Source organism: Dermacentor silvarum, chromosome 7 (assembly GCF_013339745.2).
Source record: "Dermacentor silvarum isolate Dsil-2018 chromosome 7, BIME_Dsil_1.4, whole genome shotgun sequence".
In the NCBI taxonomy this organism is placed as follows: domain Eukaryota; kingdom Metazoa; phylum Arthropoda; class Arachnida; order Ixodida; family Ixodidae; genus Dermacentor; species Dermacentor silvarum.
Genome location: NC_051160.1, coordinates 129,805,367 through 129,821,197, shown reverse-complemented (window position 1 = coordinate 129,821,197; position 15,831 = coordinate 129,805,367). Strand labels below are relative to the sequence as shown.

The window sequence follows — 15,831 nt, the reverse complement described above, 5'->3', positions numbered from 1 at the left end:
ATCACTCGCCATCCTTAACACCTCCCGCCATGTTTGATATTGGGCGTGCATTGCACCGAGTCAAAATGAAGCTACTGTTTGCCACAACCACTGTGGACGAAACCACAGCTGCTACAGATGGAATCATGAACGGCGACTAGCAGTTCAGAACGCACACGGCCAACACGGTGGGGCGTGCAGCAATAAACACAATAAAGGCTATAAAAGTACAAATAGGCACGAAGCATTCATTCGCAAGTTCGTTCCTGTCGTTCCCATACAATTTCTGCTGATCACTATGGTATCCTGTTGGTCCCTACGTGGGAGACGCCCACTACGCCCTAAGCGCGTCCTGCAGGACCCAAATAAAGTTTGTCCAGTACAGACTATGGCGATGTTGATTCTGCTGCTTCGTTTTGGTTGAACACTACCGCCACATTTGCTGTTTTGCATCGCACATTTTCGACGCTCCATGGTCGCCGTGGTCTGAAGGTTGTCTCAATTAACCAGTGTGTGGCTGAATACGTCCAAATTAACGAGAGTTTGCGAACATTAAATATTGCATATGCCTGCCGGGACATAAGAACGAGCGCAAATTATATGATGTCCCGAATTAACAAGGGTTGAATTAACGGGCTTTACTGTACGAAGCTGTGGAAATATTCAGCTTTCTTTTTCAGTTCCCGCAATCCATAAACTTTGACACCGACTGTACACCCACATTATATCAGCATGTATTCGCATCTCTGTCTGCATCATGCAATGGTTTATGACATCTAGGTTCATGATAGCACGTGACTGTAAAACATAACTGTAAAGCTATCTTTCCCACAAAGCAATTTGTTAAGCTAATCAAATTTTCAAAAGGTACACAAGGGGGCACCGTGCCATGAACACGAGCAAATGTGACAAGATTTAAAAAAACATGTATATGCACATCATTAGATGTCCTTCGTAGCGTTTTCATCACAAATTAATTAGCGCATGCTGCTTAGAAATCTTGCGAGCTTTTAGAGGTATCTTGGCAAACAAAACAAAGCAACACTGTTCATTCCACTTCATTCCTGGCACAGGGCCTCTCCCCCATCCCCAAGGCACTCGAACAGTATGCACTGGAAATAATGTCACACTTTTGTCTTTCCTCGAGCACTCGTCAACAGAGAAATCAAGCCCACAGCAGTAAAGAAGCTTCCCTGACAGCACCTGTCTTACGTTGGGCTGCCAACCATGAAAACAATTCTGTTCCTCTATTGAACTTTCTGTTGACACCCAATTATATGCCACCCCTGGTAACTTCTGGTCCGTAACTTCTGGTAACTTCTGGTAACTTCTGGACCAGAAGTTACCTGCGTTATGCGCCCTGCATTATGTGCCCTGCCTCCTCTGGAAGTCTGCTCCTTCCTCTAAACACTGGCCCTATGTCTTCGTATTCGCACATTTCGATGCGGCGGTTGCTCACCTTCTGCAGGATGTCCTTGAGGAAGGCGGCGGGGCTCTCTTGCACCATGTGCTGCGCCCGCAGCCGCATCTTGACGTACTCCAGCAGGCGCCGCAGGAAGGCCACAAAGTGCTCCGCCAGACGGATGTTGCCCGGAACCGCCTCTGCCCCGAGGAAGGAAGCACGCCTCTCCGTCACTCACGCTGGCATCACATGGAACAAGAGAGCCACCAGAGACCCCTTACCTTGCAGCACCTCGTCGGGGAGAACTGAAAAAGAGAGAGACACAGTGTTCACCACACGCATACACCCTAAAAAATAAAAATAAAAAACATCGTAAAAATTTGATTTCTGCGGCTCGACATGCAAACATACAATAAAATTATGAGGCACGCTGTAGTAGGGGAGGCTGGTAGAATTCTGACCACCTGGGTTTTTTTTTAACGTGTGCCTAAACCTAAGAACACGGGTGTTCTTGCATTCTGCCCCGATCGATATGCGGCTGCCGCAGTGGGGATTGAACCTATGGTCTCGAGCTAAAGCAATGTGACACCATAGCCACAAAGCTACCGCAGTGAGTCACCCTCAGAAGTTTCATATGAGGATGATTCCAAACTTGTACTTAACAAAAGATATGCAATTATTTACTTGTAATGAATTATGTTTTCCGGTAATAATGTAATTTGACGATTGCTTTGTTCACTTGGTAATGCTCACTGCAATTCAATTACTTTATTCAGCAACCAATCACATGTAACCAGTTTGATTTTTGACTAAACAAGCTATAACAGATGATGCTGCACTGAGCACTCAAATTTAGATAAAACTACAGTGTACAAAGGGATGCACATGAATTACCTCCTTCAGACAATCAGCGTCCGGAAACTACACCTAGATCACCTGAACATGGCACGCTTGCAGATTTGCGCACCTTTCTTGGAACTCCAACCTCTGATATTTTCTCTTATAATAAATCTCCCTCTTTCACCTGGAAGCACATTTAAGCAGCCTTCATAGGCGGTAAGAGTTGCTGTGAATTGAAGCCAGTGATTTCACAAGATGCCTCCACTTGGAACAAATTTTCTAACTAGCATTAGTTTTGATATATCTGCTTATCTCGCCGTTTCAGTCCTGCGGTCCCGAAAAGTCTGGAAAATCAGACGGCGAAGGTTTTTTGCATCCGAAATTTTAGAAATTCTTATACATTGACTCTATGGGGTACGTGCGGTACCGCGAAGGCATTCAAATTATCGGGCATGTCCGAAAAATCGGGCATCCGGAAAATCGCTCTTTGACTGTACTTGAATAGGCGGTATCGGAGTTGGGCCCGAGCTAACGCTTCCTCTTAAGTCGAAATGGCTAACAAGTTAAGGGCACAGGAAGGAGATGTTGGTCAATAAATTCAAACTGCCTTTATAGTGAGGCCAATTCAGATGTTGATGCCAGGGAATCCTCTATGAACAGTTTTTTCTTTTCAGTTTTTCACCGGACTTACTGGAAATGCCTTCCCCTAGCCCCAGCAACAACGAAGTGCTTTGTTTCATGCAGGACCCAGATCGGAGCATCATGGCAGTGAGTAATGACAATGTTGTGAGCAAGGTATTCATTCGTTATAACACAGCCCTTCTTTCCAGCACGTGCATCGAGTGAATTTTCAGTGACGCTGCAGATGTCTTCACAAGAAAATGTGAGAAGATTATCGAAATTTCTAAAAGCAATTCTTCGTGAAGATAAACAACATATGAAGGGCTGCAGAGGACCTATTGAAATGGCCAGGCCCACTCATTCTATTTACTCAATTTGTGCAATTTTAATAAAATAGGGAGAAAAGTACTGTTAAAGTAATCATATACTTTTTAATAATTCCTCAATACTCTGTGGGGGGGGGGGGGGTAATTGGTAACTTTGATCAATTACATATTTAAAATAAGTAACCGTACTTGCAATTGGTTACATTTTCTTCTGTTAAGTACATACAAGTCTGGATGATTCACAGTGTTATTAAGCCCCATATCATGGATCAATTTCGACCACCTTAAGTTTTTAAGTACATCTAAGTACACAAGAATCTTTGCAATCCCTTTTAAGTTGGACTGCAGCCACTGCAGCTGGGAATAGAACTCTTGACTTCATGTTCTCAGCACAAGAAGAAAACTACAATGGAGGCTGGCAAGTCACAGATGCTTTGCAGCTATACCCCAAGATCATGTTGGGTGGGAAAGCACACAGACCAGGGTTGGCGAGGATGAGGTCGGCCTCCCGGGCTTCCCGTGCCTCGCGAAGTCCTTCCAGCAGCTGTTCATACTCCGTGCGCAGCTTCTCGGCATCCTGCTCCTTCAACCTGCACAGCAGGAAAAGGTTCCGTCCGGGAGTTTTGCGGGAGTGAGGGCACGCGATATACTGCAGTCTAAAGGAATGAACCCCTCTTGGAAAGTGGCTCTGCTACACTCCTCACCTGATGCATCACGAGCATCTTGCTGGAATTCGGCCCAATCGGCATGACTACTAATAACACTCGCTTGCTACATTAGGTGTTTGCAGGATTTGTATTTTGCATCACACTGCAACGCTGCTTTGTGAGAAACAATGTTGGCATCCATGCTTGAAAGCAGCATGGAACTTACAAAGGACAGGTTTATCAGAATAAAACCTTTATAGTTAAAGATAACGCTGTGACAATCTGGGGACCAAAGCCAGTACCACCATCTTTGCAATGCAGTCGCCCCTACTGACTGAGCTAACGAAGAGACTACCAGATGGCACGGTGAGGGTGAATTAACCACTTACTTATTCCTCGCATTTTCTTGCACAAAGAGAAGCATCAATGCTCCTTATAAGTACTTGCAGGTGAGGTCAGGGCATCCAAACTTTTCCTACCATTTGAATTCATGGACTCATTATGAAAAACTGAACCAAGTCTCTGGCACAAAAGAGTATCTTTATGTGCATGTGTTTTTTCATAGCAAGTCTCTTCACTTGCAAAGCAAACCATTGAATATCTTATAGCAGCCTAAATAACAGTTGGTACTGCAGAGATGTCCACTACCATTTAGGCACCTGAATTAATGCAGCCACACGAGTTTCTTGCAATGCTCAGCCACCCTGGTCAGTGGCTACTGTGGCGTCTGAATGTACATGCTTGCACACTTGTATCCCTTGTATTCTCTCGATCTGTGCTGTATTATTCGTGTTAGAATTTATGTTGACATTTCACTTTGAGTGGATGCAATTTGTGACTATTTATTTCGTAAAGAGTACTTCTCATTCCTTTTTTTTTCCCCTCTTCTTTTGTATTGTGCCCAAATCAGCAACTCCTGTTTTGGCACTTATGCTGACAGTATGAATAAATAAAATAAACACTGGTCAAACATGGGGCGTCTCAGGCTGGAGCAGGACTCTTCCCGTGGTGGGCGGGGCTGGAAATTCTGAGAAAACCGCACTATTTTAGTACGCTGTCCACAAATATCGGCTAGAAAATAGGCATCGGGAGGTGCCATCACACCATGGTGCGCAAGGCTTCCTAAAAACGCAATGCCGCCATTTTGGAACCATCATCAAGTGGAGAGGTCTGACCTTCAAATAGCCATAGCACCATATTTCGCTGTGCAGAATAAAGCCCAAGAAGCAAACGAAAAAAAAAAAAATATATATATATATATATATATATATAGATATAGCATCATCATTCATTACTGCTACCATGCGGACAGAGGGAGCGCTCCTGGCTGATGCAGATTTGAATCGCAAGCACGTGTTTTGCGTGCATTATGAAAGTGGATTTACTTTGTCATGACGTAGTTTGGCGATTGCAGTACCATGCGTCACTGGCTCGTGTTAGTTTCATTAATGTGTTCAAAAATGCAAAGCTGGTGAGCTTACAATTCAAAATGGTGGAATAGTCATATAGGTAAAAAAAAGAGAAAGAGAGAGAGGCTTAGTCGCTCTCTGCCCCGGTCATAAATGTACACCACTCAAAAATCTCTGGGGAGAACCCAGGGCTAGAACCAATATGTTTGTTTGTTCATTAATTAATTAATTTATTTATTTATTTATTACACACTGCAGACCCTTGGGTCCAAGCAGGTGGGCAGTTTCAAAATTACGGGCATCACAGACATACAGACAATATTACATCCACAAGGGCACTTGTTTTCATCGGGGCAACAACCACTTTCCTTGGCAGCATTTACATTCATCCATTATTGATCACTTGAAGTCTCCATCCACCGGTAAACCTCTGCTTTCCAAGAGCGCAGAATCAGTACATCACTAAATTGTGACAACCAGCTGGAAGAGCTGATCAACAACGTGGAACACAGGTGGAGAAAGTACCGGAAGACCGAGGAAAGTTCCCCTGTGATTTCATGCTACTTTAAAGGCGAACTGCAACAAAATTTTACTTTGGCTAAGCTGGCTGTAAATGAGTATACTAAACAGTCAACGACCAATTTTTTGGTTACTTGATTTTTCAGACATGGCCGAAAATTAAAATGCCCTAGCAGCACTGTCAGGTACGTTAGGAGACTTGTGACGTGACCTGACACAGTCTCTATAAGCACAATTCACACAGAACTAGAAGGATCATAACGGTGATGACTCGCAAAAGTTGATAAGAACAAAAAAAAAAGGTATCGCAAACACAGAGGACACAGCAACATGGGCCCCGAAGCGAAACCCGTCAACATCCAAAAGGCACACGATGCAGTGGACTTACTCCTTGATGGTCTGCTCGAGGCTGTCAATGTTCTCCATGCTCCCTTCAATGGTGCGCTTGTTCAGGCGTACACTCATGGACTCGATGCACACGTTGTCTGCATGAAAACATCACACCTGTAAACTCTCGAGCTGCAGTGACTCAGTTAGCAGCTCATGAGTACTCGTATATAAGCAGTATTCAGTTTCAATTTATTATTGTTCATAATATACAGTTACCTGTTGTTGTCACATTTCACATTGCTGATACTACTACTTTGCTTCTCGTATCTTGTTATCAGACACTTACCTTCATCTGGCCGCCACTGCTACTGTTGCGCTAACAACATTAGGCTGTTGCAAACAGTTGGTAATCAAGGGTGGGGGAACAAAGGATGTCTAAGGCTGCAGCCAATGTTGGCTATAGAGACATCCCTTGTTCTACCCCTGCTGATCACTTCAAGCCTCCATCGTCCTGCCATCACTCGTTGACAGGACGGTGGAGGCTGTATTGCATCTAAGATGCAATACAGTTAAACCTCGATGCAACAAACTTCAATGTAACTAAAGTAGCAAATCGTTTTACTTTCCATAACGTGATGTCCATAGAACGCCATCTACTTTAGTGCCAATATAAGTATATTTATCAGCTACTGTATAGACTCAAGTAAGGGCCGTACCCCCAACTTGGCAGCCCTAAATTTGGGAAACAAATTTTCAACGATGAAGCAATCGCGCTCGGTGCCCCCATGCTGCACGCTCACATCGGCGAATTTTCACGCGCTGTGTACATCCGCGTACCGCTACTAGATGGTGAGAGCGTCACATTGACCTCTGATGCAATCGTACATCCGGGAATCCGGGGTGTTCAGCCCTGCGCAAGGGCCGCACCTCGTCAAAATTGTGAAAAAATAGTGCGGCCCTTGCACGAGTCTATACGATATATCAGCTGCCACACAAGAAGAAAGAGGCATTAAACAGATACTGTACCATGCGCACCAGGAGTGAAAAGTTTGCATTATGTGCAGTTGGTTTCAGACACACTACACTCAGTAGGATGAAAAATGGGGTGAGTTGGTGTGGTGTCGTGGTCGCAACAGTGCGAATGGACTCAGACAAAGTACAGAGGAGGGTACGAGAAGAATAGCAACACCGTGTGGTGTCCCCTCCCTTTTTACTCTGTCCGTGTCCAGTCGCACTGTTGCAACCACGACACTACGCTCGGCAACCTAGGCGAGTCTGGTGCTGAAGTGCACAAAAAGGGGCAACCCACCGATGTTGTGCGCCTCGTCAAAGATGACAACAGCACTGCGGCTCATCTCCTTGGAGACCACCTCGGCGATCTTGGGGTCCAGCAGGTAGTGGTAGCTGTACACCACCACCTTGGCATGCAGCACCTGCGCCCACAAAAATTGCCTGTACAGTCTAGAGTCAGCAACTAATAATTTGGACACGACGGGGACTGCCAAAAAGTTCGAGTAATTGGAAGTCCAAAATATCGGATTCGCCCAAAAATAAGCGATTTTATTCCACAAGTCGCCAACAACGGCGTGCTGTATTTTTGAATCATCACTTTCAGGGATATCTTCAATTTCGCAGGGACAACGCAAGGCACATTGGCATCTACGAGCGATGGCATTCTTGGCACAGTGCCAAGCACGCTGTATTATCACAGTGGGGAAATGCTGCCGCCCATCAACGCGTCCGGCGCCAGCCACGTGAAATATCACAAAAATGAAAGTTTCTTTAAATGTATGCATGCAACAATGAGTTGACAAACCTGGGAATACGGCCCAGGTTTGTCAACTCATTGTTGCATGCATATATGGCTGCCTTTGGCCTAGACATTCTGTGGCCGCAATTTTATAGCAATGCCTTTTATGCTATTCCTTTTCCCGCTTTTCGTGCTTCGTCAGTGGCCAGAGCAACGCTCCGCACACGTTATCGATGAAATCAGCCGGCCATTACCGATGGATGATAAGACGGGCATAGAACCAAACGGAACATATCACTACAATATTGCGGCCCATATCTCTACCATTGTCATGCTTTCGCTACATATAGACGAAAGTACAGTCAATGCATGCATCAAATTCTCATTGGCGACCTACTTGATCAACTAGGCTTCGCTAATTTCAGTTTCAATGAGGCACCGGCGACGTAGCAATACAAAAATATCGCTATTTCTGCTCGAGTTGGTTGCCAAATTAGCACAAAGTCGGGTAGTCTGAGTAGGAATTATCACACACCTTGCTGTAAGGTGTCCCGAATTGCGGTCGTTCTTATACATTAAGTCTACGGGGCTGGTGGCGGTGCCGTGGAGCTGTCCAATAATCAAGCATGTCCGAATTATCGGTCGGCAACTGTACTTGTGTTAATGCAAGCCCCACAGATCTAGGTTTATATTATTCCGAGTTGAATAGTATATCTAGTCAAGCTCGGATAAGACAAACACCTTCGTTTCATAAAATGTGTTCGCCATATTATCAGATGTTCATTATAATTGAATTTTCCTACAAATTTCTGATAAAGAACTGAGCAAGGTGCAGAAGAAACAATTTAATAACAAAAATTATGCACACTGCGACAACTGGCAGAAATTGGAAAATTAAGTAAGTTTAAACACTTTATCATTGACTTGGACATGGCTCAGGCACTGCTGCACCACGAGTGTCACAGGAATTGGCCACCTGGCCTGACGTGTGGTAAGAAAAGGACAAAAATTTAAATGGAAAATTACGAAATAAAAGTCCAGAACTTCAATTACCCTAGACAGAATTCATCTTCATCATCCTATTTATGTATACTACAGGACAAACGAGCAATTCACAGTAATTCATCCTCGTGTTTATATGCTATGCCTGCATTTGCTTATGTACCGGGTGCGTGAGGTATTTGAGAACACAATGTTGGCCTGAGGCAGAGAAGACTATCTCCAGCAAAAATAGACATATTTTCACCAAACGTTGGGAAATACTTCTCTTACAGTTTATTTCAACAATTACTCAATGAATCCACCATCCGCAGCAATAACCGATTCAATTCGGCTTTGGAAACGGCTGCATGCAAGGACCAGGTGGTCCTTAGAGATGTTGGCCATTGAGTCAGCTATGGCGGCCTTCAGGGAGTCTTATTATGTGGCTGTTTGTTGGCCTCTCTCTCAATGACGCCCCAGACATAGTAGCCAAGCGGATTTAAATCTGGAAAACTAGGAGGCCACAAATTGGGAGTGACGTGGGCGTAGAAGTTGTCAGCCAGCCACTCCTGGGTGACACAGACGGTGTGGGCGGGAGCCGAATCTTGCTTAAACACACAAGGTCTTCCTTTCGAAACAGTCTCTATGCAGGGCTTTACAACGGTGGAAAGCACCTCCACATGCGCGGCAGCATTAACGCGGGCGGAGTCCTTCTGCAAAATAGTGTGGCGGCATGACGTCACCGTTGTTGCTGACGACGGCTAACACCAGCACAGACGACAAAAATTTGTGTGCATTACTGCAGGCACCTCATCAGCGGTTAACTTTTTGCTCTTGGTCAAAATTTTTTTCATCTGAAAAAAAAAAAAAAAAAATCCGGCATTTCAGGCTCCTCAGGTCTCTTCAGCTAGCTTAGCAAGCGCTTGGACTGGAGCAGACAATTTATTTATTTATTTATTTATTTACAGTACCCTCAGGGCCCACAAGGGCGTTAAGAGGGGGTGGGTACAATAAACGATAACAAAACAATGTGGTCAAACAATTAGTAGTATTTAGACTGATAAACTCAAAATATGATCAGTTATTGCAATCTTCAAAGATGATGCCTCCTCGATGCAGGCGATGGAGGGGAAAGGCGGTTCCACTCGGCACTGGTTTTGGGCAGAAATGAATCGGAGAAAACATTTGTGCGACAGAAAGGAATGAACACTTTAAATCGATGATCAAGACGCGACGTCATGTACGAAGGTTCTGAAATAAATTCTTGTTTAGGTGAGTTATTTTGATAAAGAATTTTTTGAAAAAGGCAGAGACGGGAAATCGTTCTTCGAAGCTGCAAATTAACAAGGCCAAGGTTTGACTTCATTAAAGAAACGCTAGCTGTGCGGGAATAGATTGATAGGATGAAACGTGCTGACCTGTTCTGAACTGACTCAATGGTGTCTGCTAATGTTTTTTGACCAGGGTTCCAGACAGATGACGCATACTCTAGCTTCGGTCTAATTAGTGTTTTGTAGAGCAGTAACCTCAAATGGGTTGGGGCTTTAGAAAAATTCCTGCGAATGTAACCAAGAGATCTGTATGCATTGTTAGTGATGTGTTCAATGTGCGCATGCCACGAAAGGTTACTGTTTAGCTGAATCCAAGATATTTAAAGGAAGTCTCCCAAGTTTTATCGGACATGAATTGCCCCCTCCTCATGACGTAGGAATGGTACCTCCAATCCTCGTGCACAGCGAGCCTGACAGACGACTCTGTGACTCGGAGCTCTTTGGCCCACATTGACTTCTCTGGGTCGTCACTCACAATGGCTTGCAGCCGCGGGAGAAAAATCAGGGGTTCTGACGACGTCTGACCGCTGACAGTGCTTTTTCGTTGTCACCACAGATGCCACGTCACCGCCAGAACACATCAGTTCTGTCCGCACCTTGTAAACGAATGACTTCACTACGTTCAGAAAGGTGGCAATTTCGGAGTCGTTGTGGTGTGCGGCCAGGGCAACGAGGACTGCATGGCGATTCATTTCCTGCTCAACCTGTATGCTTCCATCTTAGAACAAACTGCACAGTATGAATCATAAGGGGCCAACCAACAAGATGTCGCACGCCTAGATAGATATGATGAGCCTGCTGGTGTCTATGGCGATAAGAAATAGCGTTCTCAAATATTTCGCGCACCTGGTATAAGCAGCCATTGCACGTAAAACACATTCTAAGACTGTGCCTCATCATGTGACACAGTACTCAGTGCTGTTACAGCAAAACGTATTGACTTCCAGGACCCTTGGCAGGACATACATTTCTTAATGTCAGTGGGAGAAGAGATAGGGGTCAGTCAGTCTTTGCCCATGCTATACATGTGGACAACTTCTGCGGCTATGGAGCGAAAGCTACCGATGCAAAGCATGTGCAAGTAAGGGCGCACTTGAAAAAAAAGTCACTCGAAAGTGTCATTCACATTTGTTTAGGCTAGGGAAAGGAAAAAATAAACACATTTTTAGAACACCAAAATAAGAAAAAAAAAACACCACTCGGTGTTAATTTTGACTTGATTTTAAGCTGTCCTCTTCTGCGTTGGGGCAAATGCGAAACCTTCACATGTGTGGAAGCTATACTGAATCAGTACCTGTTCCAAAGAACTAAAATCACTGTCAAGCTATGCCGGGCTACTTAGCAGAACGGATACGCAGAAGCTCCGTAGCTTTCATTTCATTATCACACACCGTTGTCGGCGAGTACAGAAAGCTCCTTAGTCGGGATTCTGGGATTTTATGCTCTAAAACCACAATCTGATTACGAGGCATGTCAAAATGTGGGACTCCGGATTAATTTTGTCCATGCGGGGGGAACATGCACCTAAATCTAATCACCCGGGGGTTTTTGCATTTCACAAAATCTCGGAATCTGTAGCCGACATCGAATCCGCGACCTTGAGCTCAGCAACACAACACGATAGCCAAAAAGCTACCTGCAACGGCGAGTCGCTGTAACTAACAGGCTGACTCAGTGACTGATCAACAGGGTTCAACGGCCCAGAGCAACACAAGGGATACGAGATTTGACTAATTTATTCGGTGTTTACTTATATGCAGCAAGGTATGGTACACAATCAAGAATCGGCAAGAAAAAAAAAGGGCTCACGGCTTGTCGTGCCACGAAGTAAGGACACAGTTGGTGTTGCCGGCCATACTCTTTCAGGTCATCCTGCACAAATACGCAAAGAGAATCAAGATCGCAAACAGAGCCACAGTCAAGACCACACAAGTCAGGCACAGTAGCAAGCAGCACGCCATTTTCAGCTTTCCGAGCAGCCTACTGCAATGAAATTTCCCTTCGGCTAAGTTGGTTATAGACGAGTATAGTACATACCACTGAAGCAATTTTGCCAAAGCCGACGGACTGGTAATTGTATCATTTTCTTATTAGCAGTTTCTATATAGCCACTAAGCAGATGACGCGTGCATTTGGTGGTTAGTGGCTATGATTCCAGCACGAGACTAGGCCAACGCCTAATCTGGGAGGTCACGCCGAGGAGCTGCGCGTTCCAGGTAATGCACGACTTCCAGCCAACGATAATGGAAGCACTTTTTTTTTTATCCCAGTTTCCATATGAAAAACGGCAATATCTTTTTACCTTTACATGATGCTTTCACTTGAAATTCAGACATAACATTCAGCACGGAAGTTCCTCTTATAGCTCCACTGTGTTAATCTGTGTGCCGGGCAGCCGTATTTTGTACTTCTCGAAGCTACTGATCGATGGCAGCACTTGCCTGTTTATCTGAACATGGTTAGGTAGGTTACCGATACACTGCAATAGTTATCTGAAGACAATTTTGTAAGTTTTTGGTTGTTCTTGATCTGGTAGCCAGCGTGCTCCCTCCTAGAGTGAGATACTGGATATTCTCTTTAATAGCGACAGTGACGACAAGACTTGTGACGACAGCACTTTCTCTGAGCCTTCTTCTTCTGAAGAAAGTGAACCTGATGGTAGGTGGGACTTGGATCCACCAGAGGACGACGACCCCTGCCGGAGTGCTTCGAACTTTATCACAAAATGAAACGCTTGTGACTTCAAGAACTGCACACAGCAAAGTCTGAATGATTCTCAAATGTAAATAAATGTGTTTACGATTTTCCCACCAAATACATGACCTAAGCACTGGTGCCGCACAGAAAAATGAGTGTACAGCTTACAACTGCTTTTGGTGAAAAAACACGCGGTACAGAAAGTCCGCGTGCATGCGCTGCAGGCCACAGCCAATGGGTCAGGTTACGTTTTCTCACGTGGTTCGAAATTTCGCTGCAGCTGGCATTTAAAACATGGTTGCCGTCCTCAATGCAATATGTCAACAAAAGTCCACACAGCCCTTTCTCGCTTGGCTGACAGTACAGGGTACAGAAGAAATGTCCGCATTCAAGCAAAGTGCCGACAGTGAACTCACCACACTGTAGATGCCAGTGGGAAGAGGAACGTCTCGGCCCTGGGCGTCAAAGTTCTGCACAGACAGGACGACAAGATCAACAGTAAATTGGGCTAGTCGGTATTCATACGCTAGTACTCCAATAGCCGAAGACACCGGAAAGACAAAAACGACAGGACTGCGCACTGACTAGCAACTGATGTTTTTTCAATCGGAGCTCAAGCGAAAGCAAGTGCTGTTTCGTTACAAAGATGCAATAGCAAGAGTATTAATGGAGGCATTTTATGTTTTCTATAAAGTCGCAGTATGTGCGTGAACCAGCCCTCGTTGGCCCTCCTGAACAGTGAACTTGTTCTGCTAGACGTTTGAGCATTAGGTTGCCAGGTGTCTGTTGGAGTAAAACCTTGTTAATTCAATCCCCGTTAATTCGGAAAATAGGAGAATTCTGACTCCTCCACTGGTCCCAGCAGGTGTATGCGGTATTTAATGGCATCAAACTCTCATTAATTCGGACAAACCTCGAAGCGCGGCGAGCTCGGAGCACTGTAAATGCTCGACGTAAAAGAGCAATAGCGGTGCTAGCATCCAACCGAAACGAAGCGACTGAGTCCACATTGCCATTCATCAGCAAAAATGACAGGAACTCCGGAACACTTCCTGTTTATTTGTCTTTATAGCCCTTATTCTTGCGTATGCCGCTGCTCCCGACACCACATTGGGCACATACCTTTAGAAATGTGTACTTGACATCCATGATCGTGCCAATAGCGACTGCGGTTCCATACGCAGCAGTTGCAGTTAACAGTAGTTTTGTTTTGATTCGGTGCATGTGTTGGCCGCGTGCCTCTCAGAACCACGTAGTCACCATCCGCGATCACGCCAATCGCAACCATGGTATCGTCCACAGCAGTTGCAGCAGGCAGCAGTTTCGTTGTTGTTGAAAGCGCATTGACTGCCTGCTTTCAGAACTGCATTGTCAGCATTCGTGATTGTGGCATCGATAGCGATGACCGTTTTGTCCGCAGCAGATGCGGTGAACAGCAGTTTCATTTTGACTCAGTGCACATTGGCTGCATGCCTTCAGAAGTGCGTGGTCGCCATCCATCCGTCCACGATTGCATCGATAGCAACCACAGTTTTATTAGCAGTGGACATGGCGACCAATAGTTTCGTTTTGACTCGATGTAATGCGTAAGTGATACTGCAGCCCACACGCTGACATCGAATCTGCCGGCTACATCATGATAGACGGACAATCTGTTGCCGACCAGCTCACTGGTGAAAAAATAATTGGGATATGCGTGCGGTAGCGAAAAGCATGTCCCGGATGGAGACGCGGGTTTTCCGCCATGGCCGCCATGCGAAGGAAGCCGCGAGGCCTTCGCCACTGTGACCACTAATCAGTCACGAGATGACAATAATTACAGCTTCCGAACTGCTTTTGTGCAAAGTAGAAACAGGATTTGCATACTCATTCGATAAATAAAATCATGTTGATGTGTTAAGCATTTGAAATTCAGTTACTTTGGAGATTTTTCGCGGCCCCGTGAAATCGGAATTAATGAGGTTTTACTGTAATATGATGCCGGGGTGTTCCTGCTAGAAACAAAGCATTGGTGGTGATGACACGTCAATATGATGAGCAGGAAAGGGAAAGCCTGGTGCCTTTAAGACCACTGCAGGATAAATGGATCTCCTAGCAATCTCCAATGACTCCTGTTTTATGCCAGCTAATGTCCATGTTATGCCCACCAATTTCCTCATTTCCTCACATCACCTGGTTCTCTGCCATCCTTGACTGAACTTCCCTTCCCTGGGCACCCATTCTGTAATTTTAATGGTCCACCGGTCATCTACCCTACGCATTATAGGCCTGCCCAACTTAATTTCTTTCTCTTGATTCACTCCCCAGTCCAATGCATCAATTCGATTCCTCCATTTTGTTTTGTATGAAATGAAGTAGCAGCCCTGAAAAATCTACAGCAGTGAGCAGCCTGACGAAGTGACTGCCCCGTGCCCAAGTCATGTTACAGATGTACAGACGGGAGCAAAATGACCACTGCTTCGGCAGAAAAGGTTGAGTTTCTTCTAGCACAGCTGTGTGGCCTGCACATTGTACTGGTGCATCACATTGGTCGAAGAAACAGGCACACATAGGCTGCACCACTTAATTACAGCCTGCATGCCTAGACTGCAAAAAAAAAAAAAAAATTATTTTCGCAGCACGTGGTCTCCAGACTTTTACTTACGACTGTACATGTCAATTTTTCATATGCACTACAAGACAGATGATCAGCCTTTGTAGTCTCTCTTGCACGTCACAATGTGTGTGTCTGGTTTTTGCAAGTGTTTACATTCATGTGCTCAAGTCCTTTGCACTGCCATGTTTAAACAACTCATTTTTCCGCAGTGTTGCAGTGGCCCGTGATTTTTATTTCAGTTCAGTTTTTCAAAAGGGTGGTGTGCACATGATTATAATTTCTCTCTTTTTTTCTTACGAATGAACCAAAGAAGCATAGATGTCATTTACATGACAGTACATTACGAACAAAAAAATGATATATTGTTCCAAATTTGACTGAGCACTAAGGCACGGTAAGCACA

General features: G+C 44.9%; 1 protein-coding gene across 2 annotated transcripts in view; it reads right to left on the bottom strand.

Annotated features, from left to right (window-relative positions):
• The window catches only part of LOC119458437 (general transcription and DNA repair factor IIH helicase subunit XPD-like), a 185,702-nt gene that overhangs the window by 28,822 nt on the left and 141,049 nt on the right, over positions 1–15,831 (bottom strand). For both annotated transcript variants that reach the window (XM_049671203.1, XM_037720274.2), the window contains exons 7-13: positions 13,249–13,302; positions 11,945–12,007; positions 7,383–7,506; positions 6,132–6,228; positions 3,649–3,758; positions 1,663–1,686; positions 1,439–1,581 (exon numbers count right to left, since the gene is read on the bottom strand). In XM_049671203.1, coding sequence (XP_049527160.1) covers positions 1,439–1,581; positions 1,663–1,686; positions 3,649–3,758; positions 6,132–6,228; positions 7,383–7,506; positions 11,945–12,007; positions 13,249–13,302 — 615 coding nt within the window. The remainder of the gene's footprint in view (positions 1–1,438; positions 1,582–1,662; positions 1,687–3,648; positions 3,759–6,131; positions 6,229–7,382; positions 7,507–11,944; positions 12,008–13,248; positions 13,303–15,831) is intronic.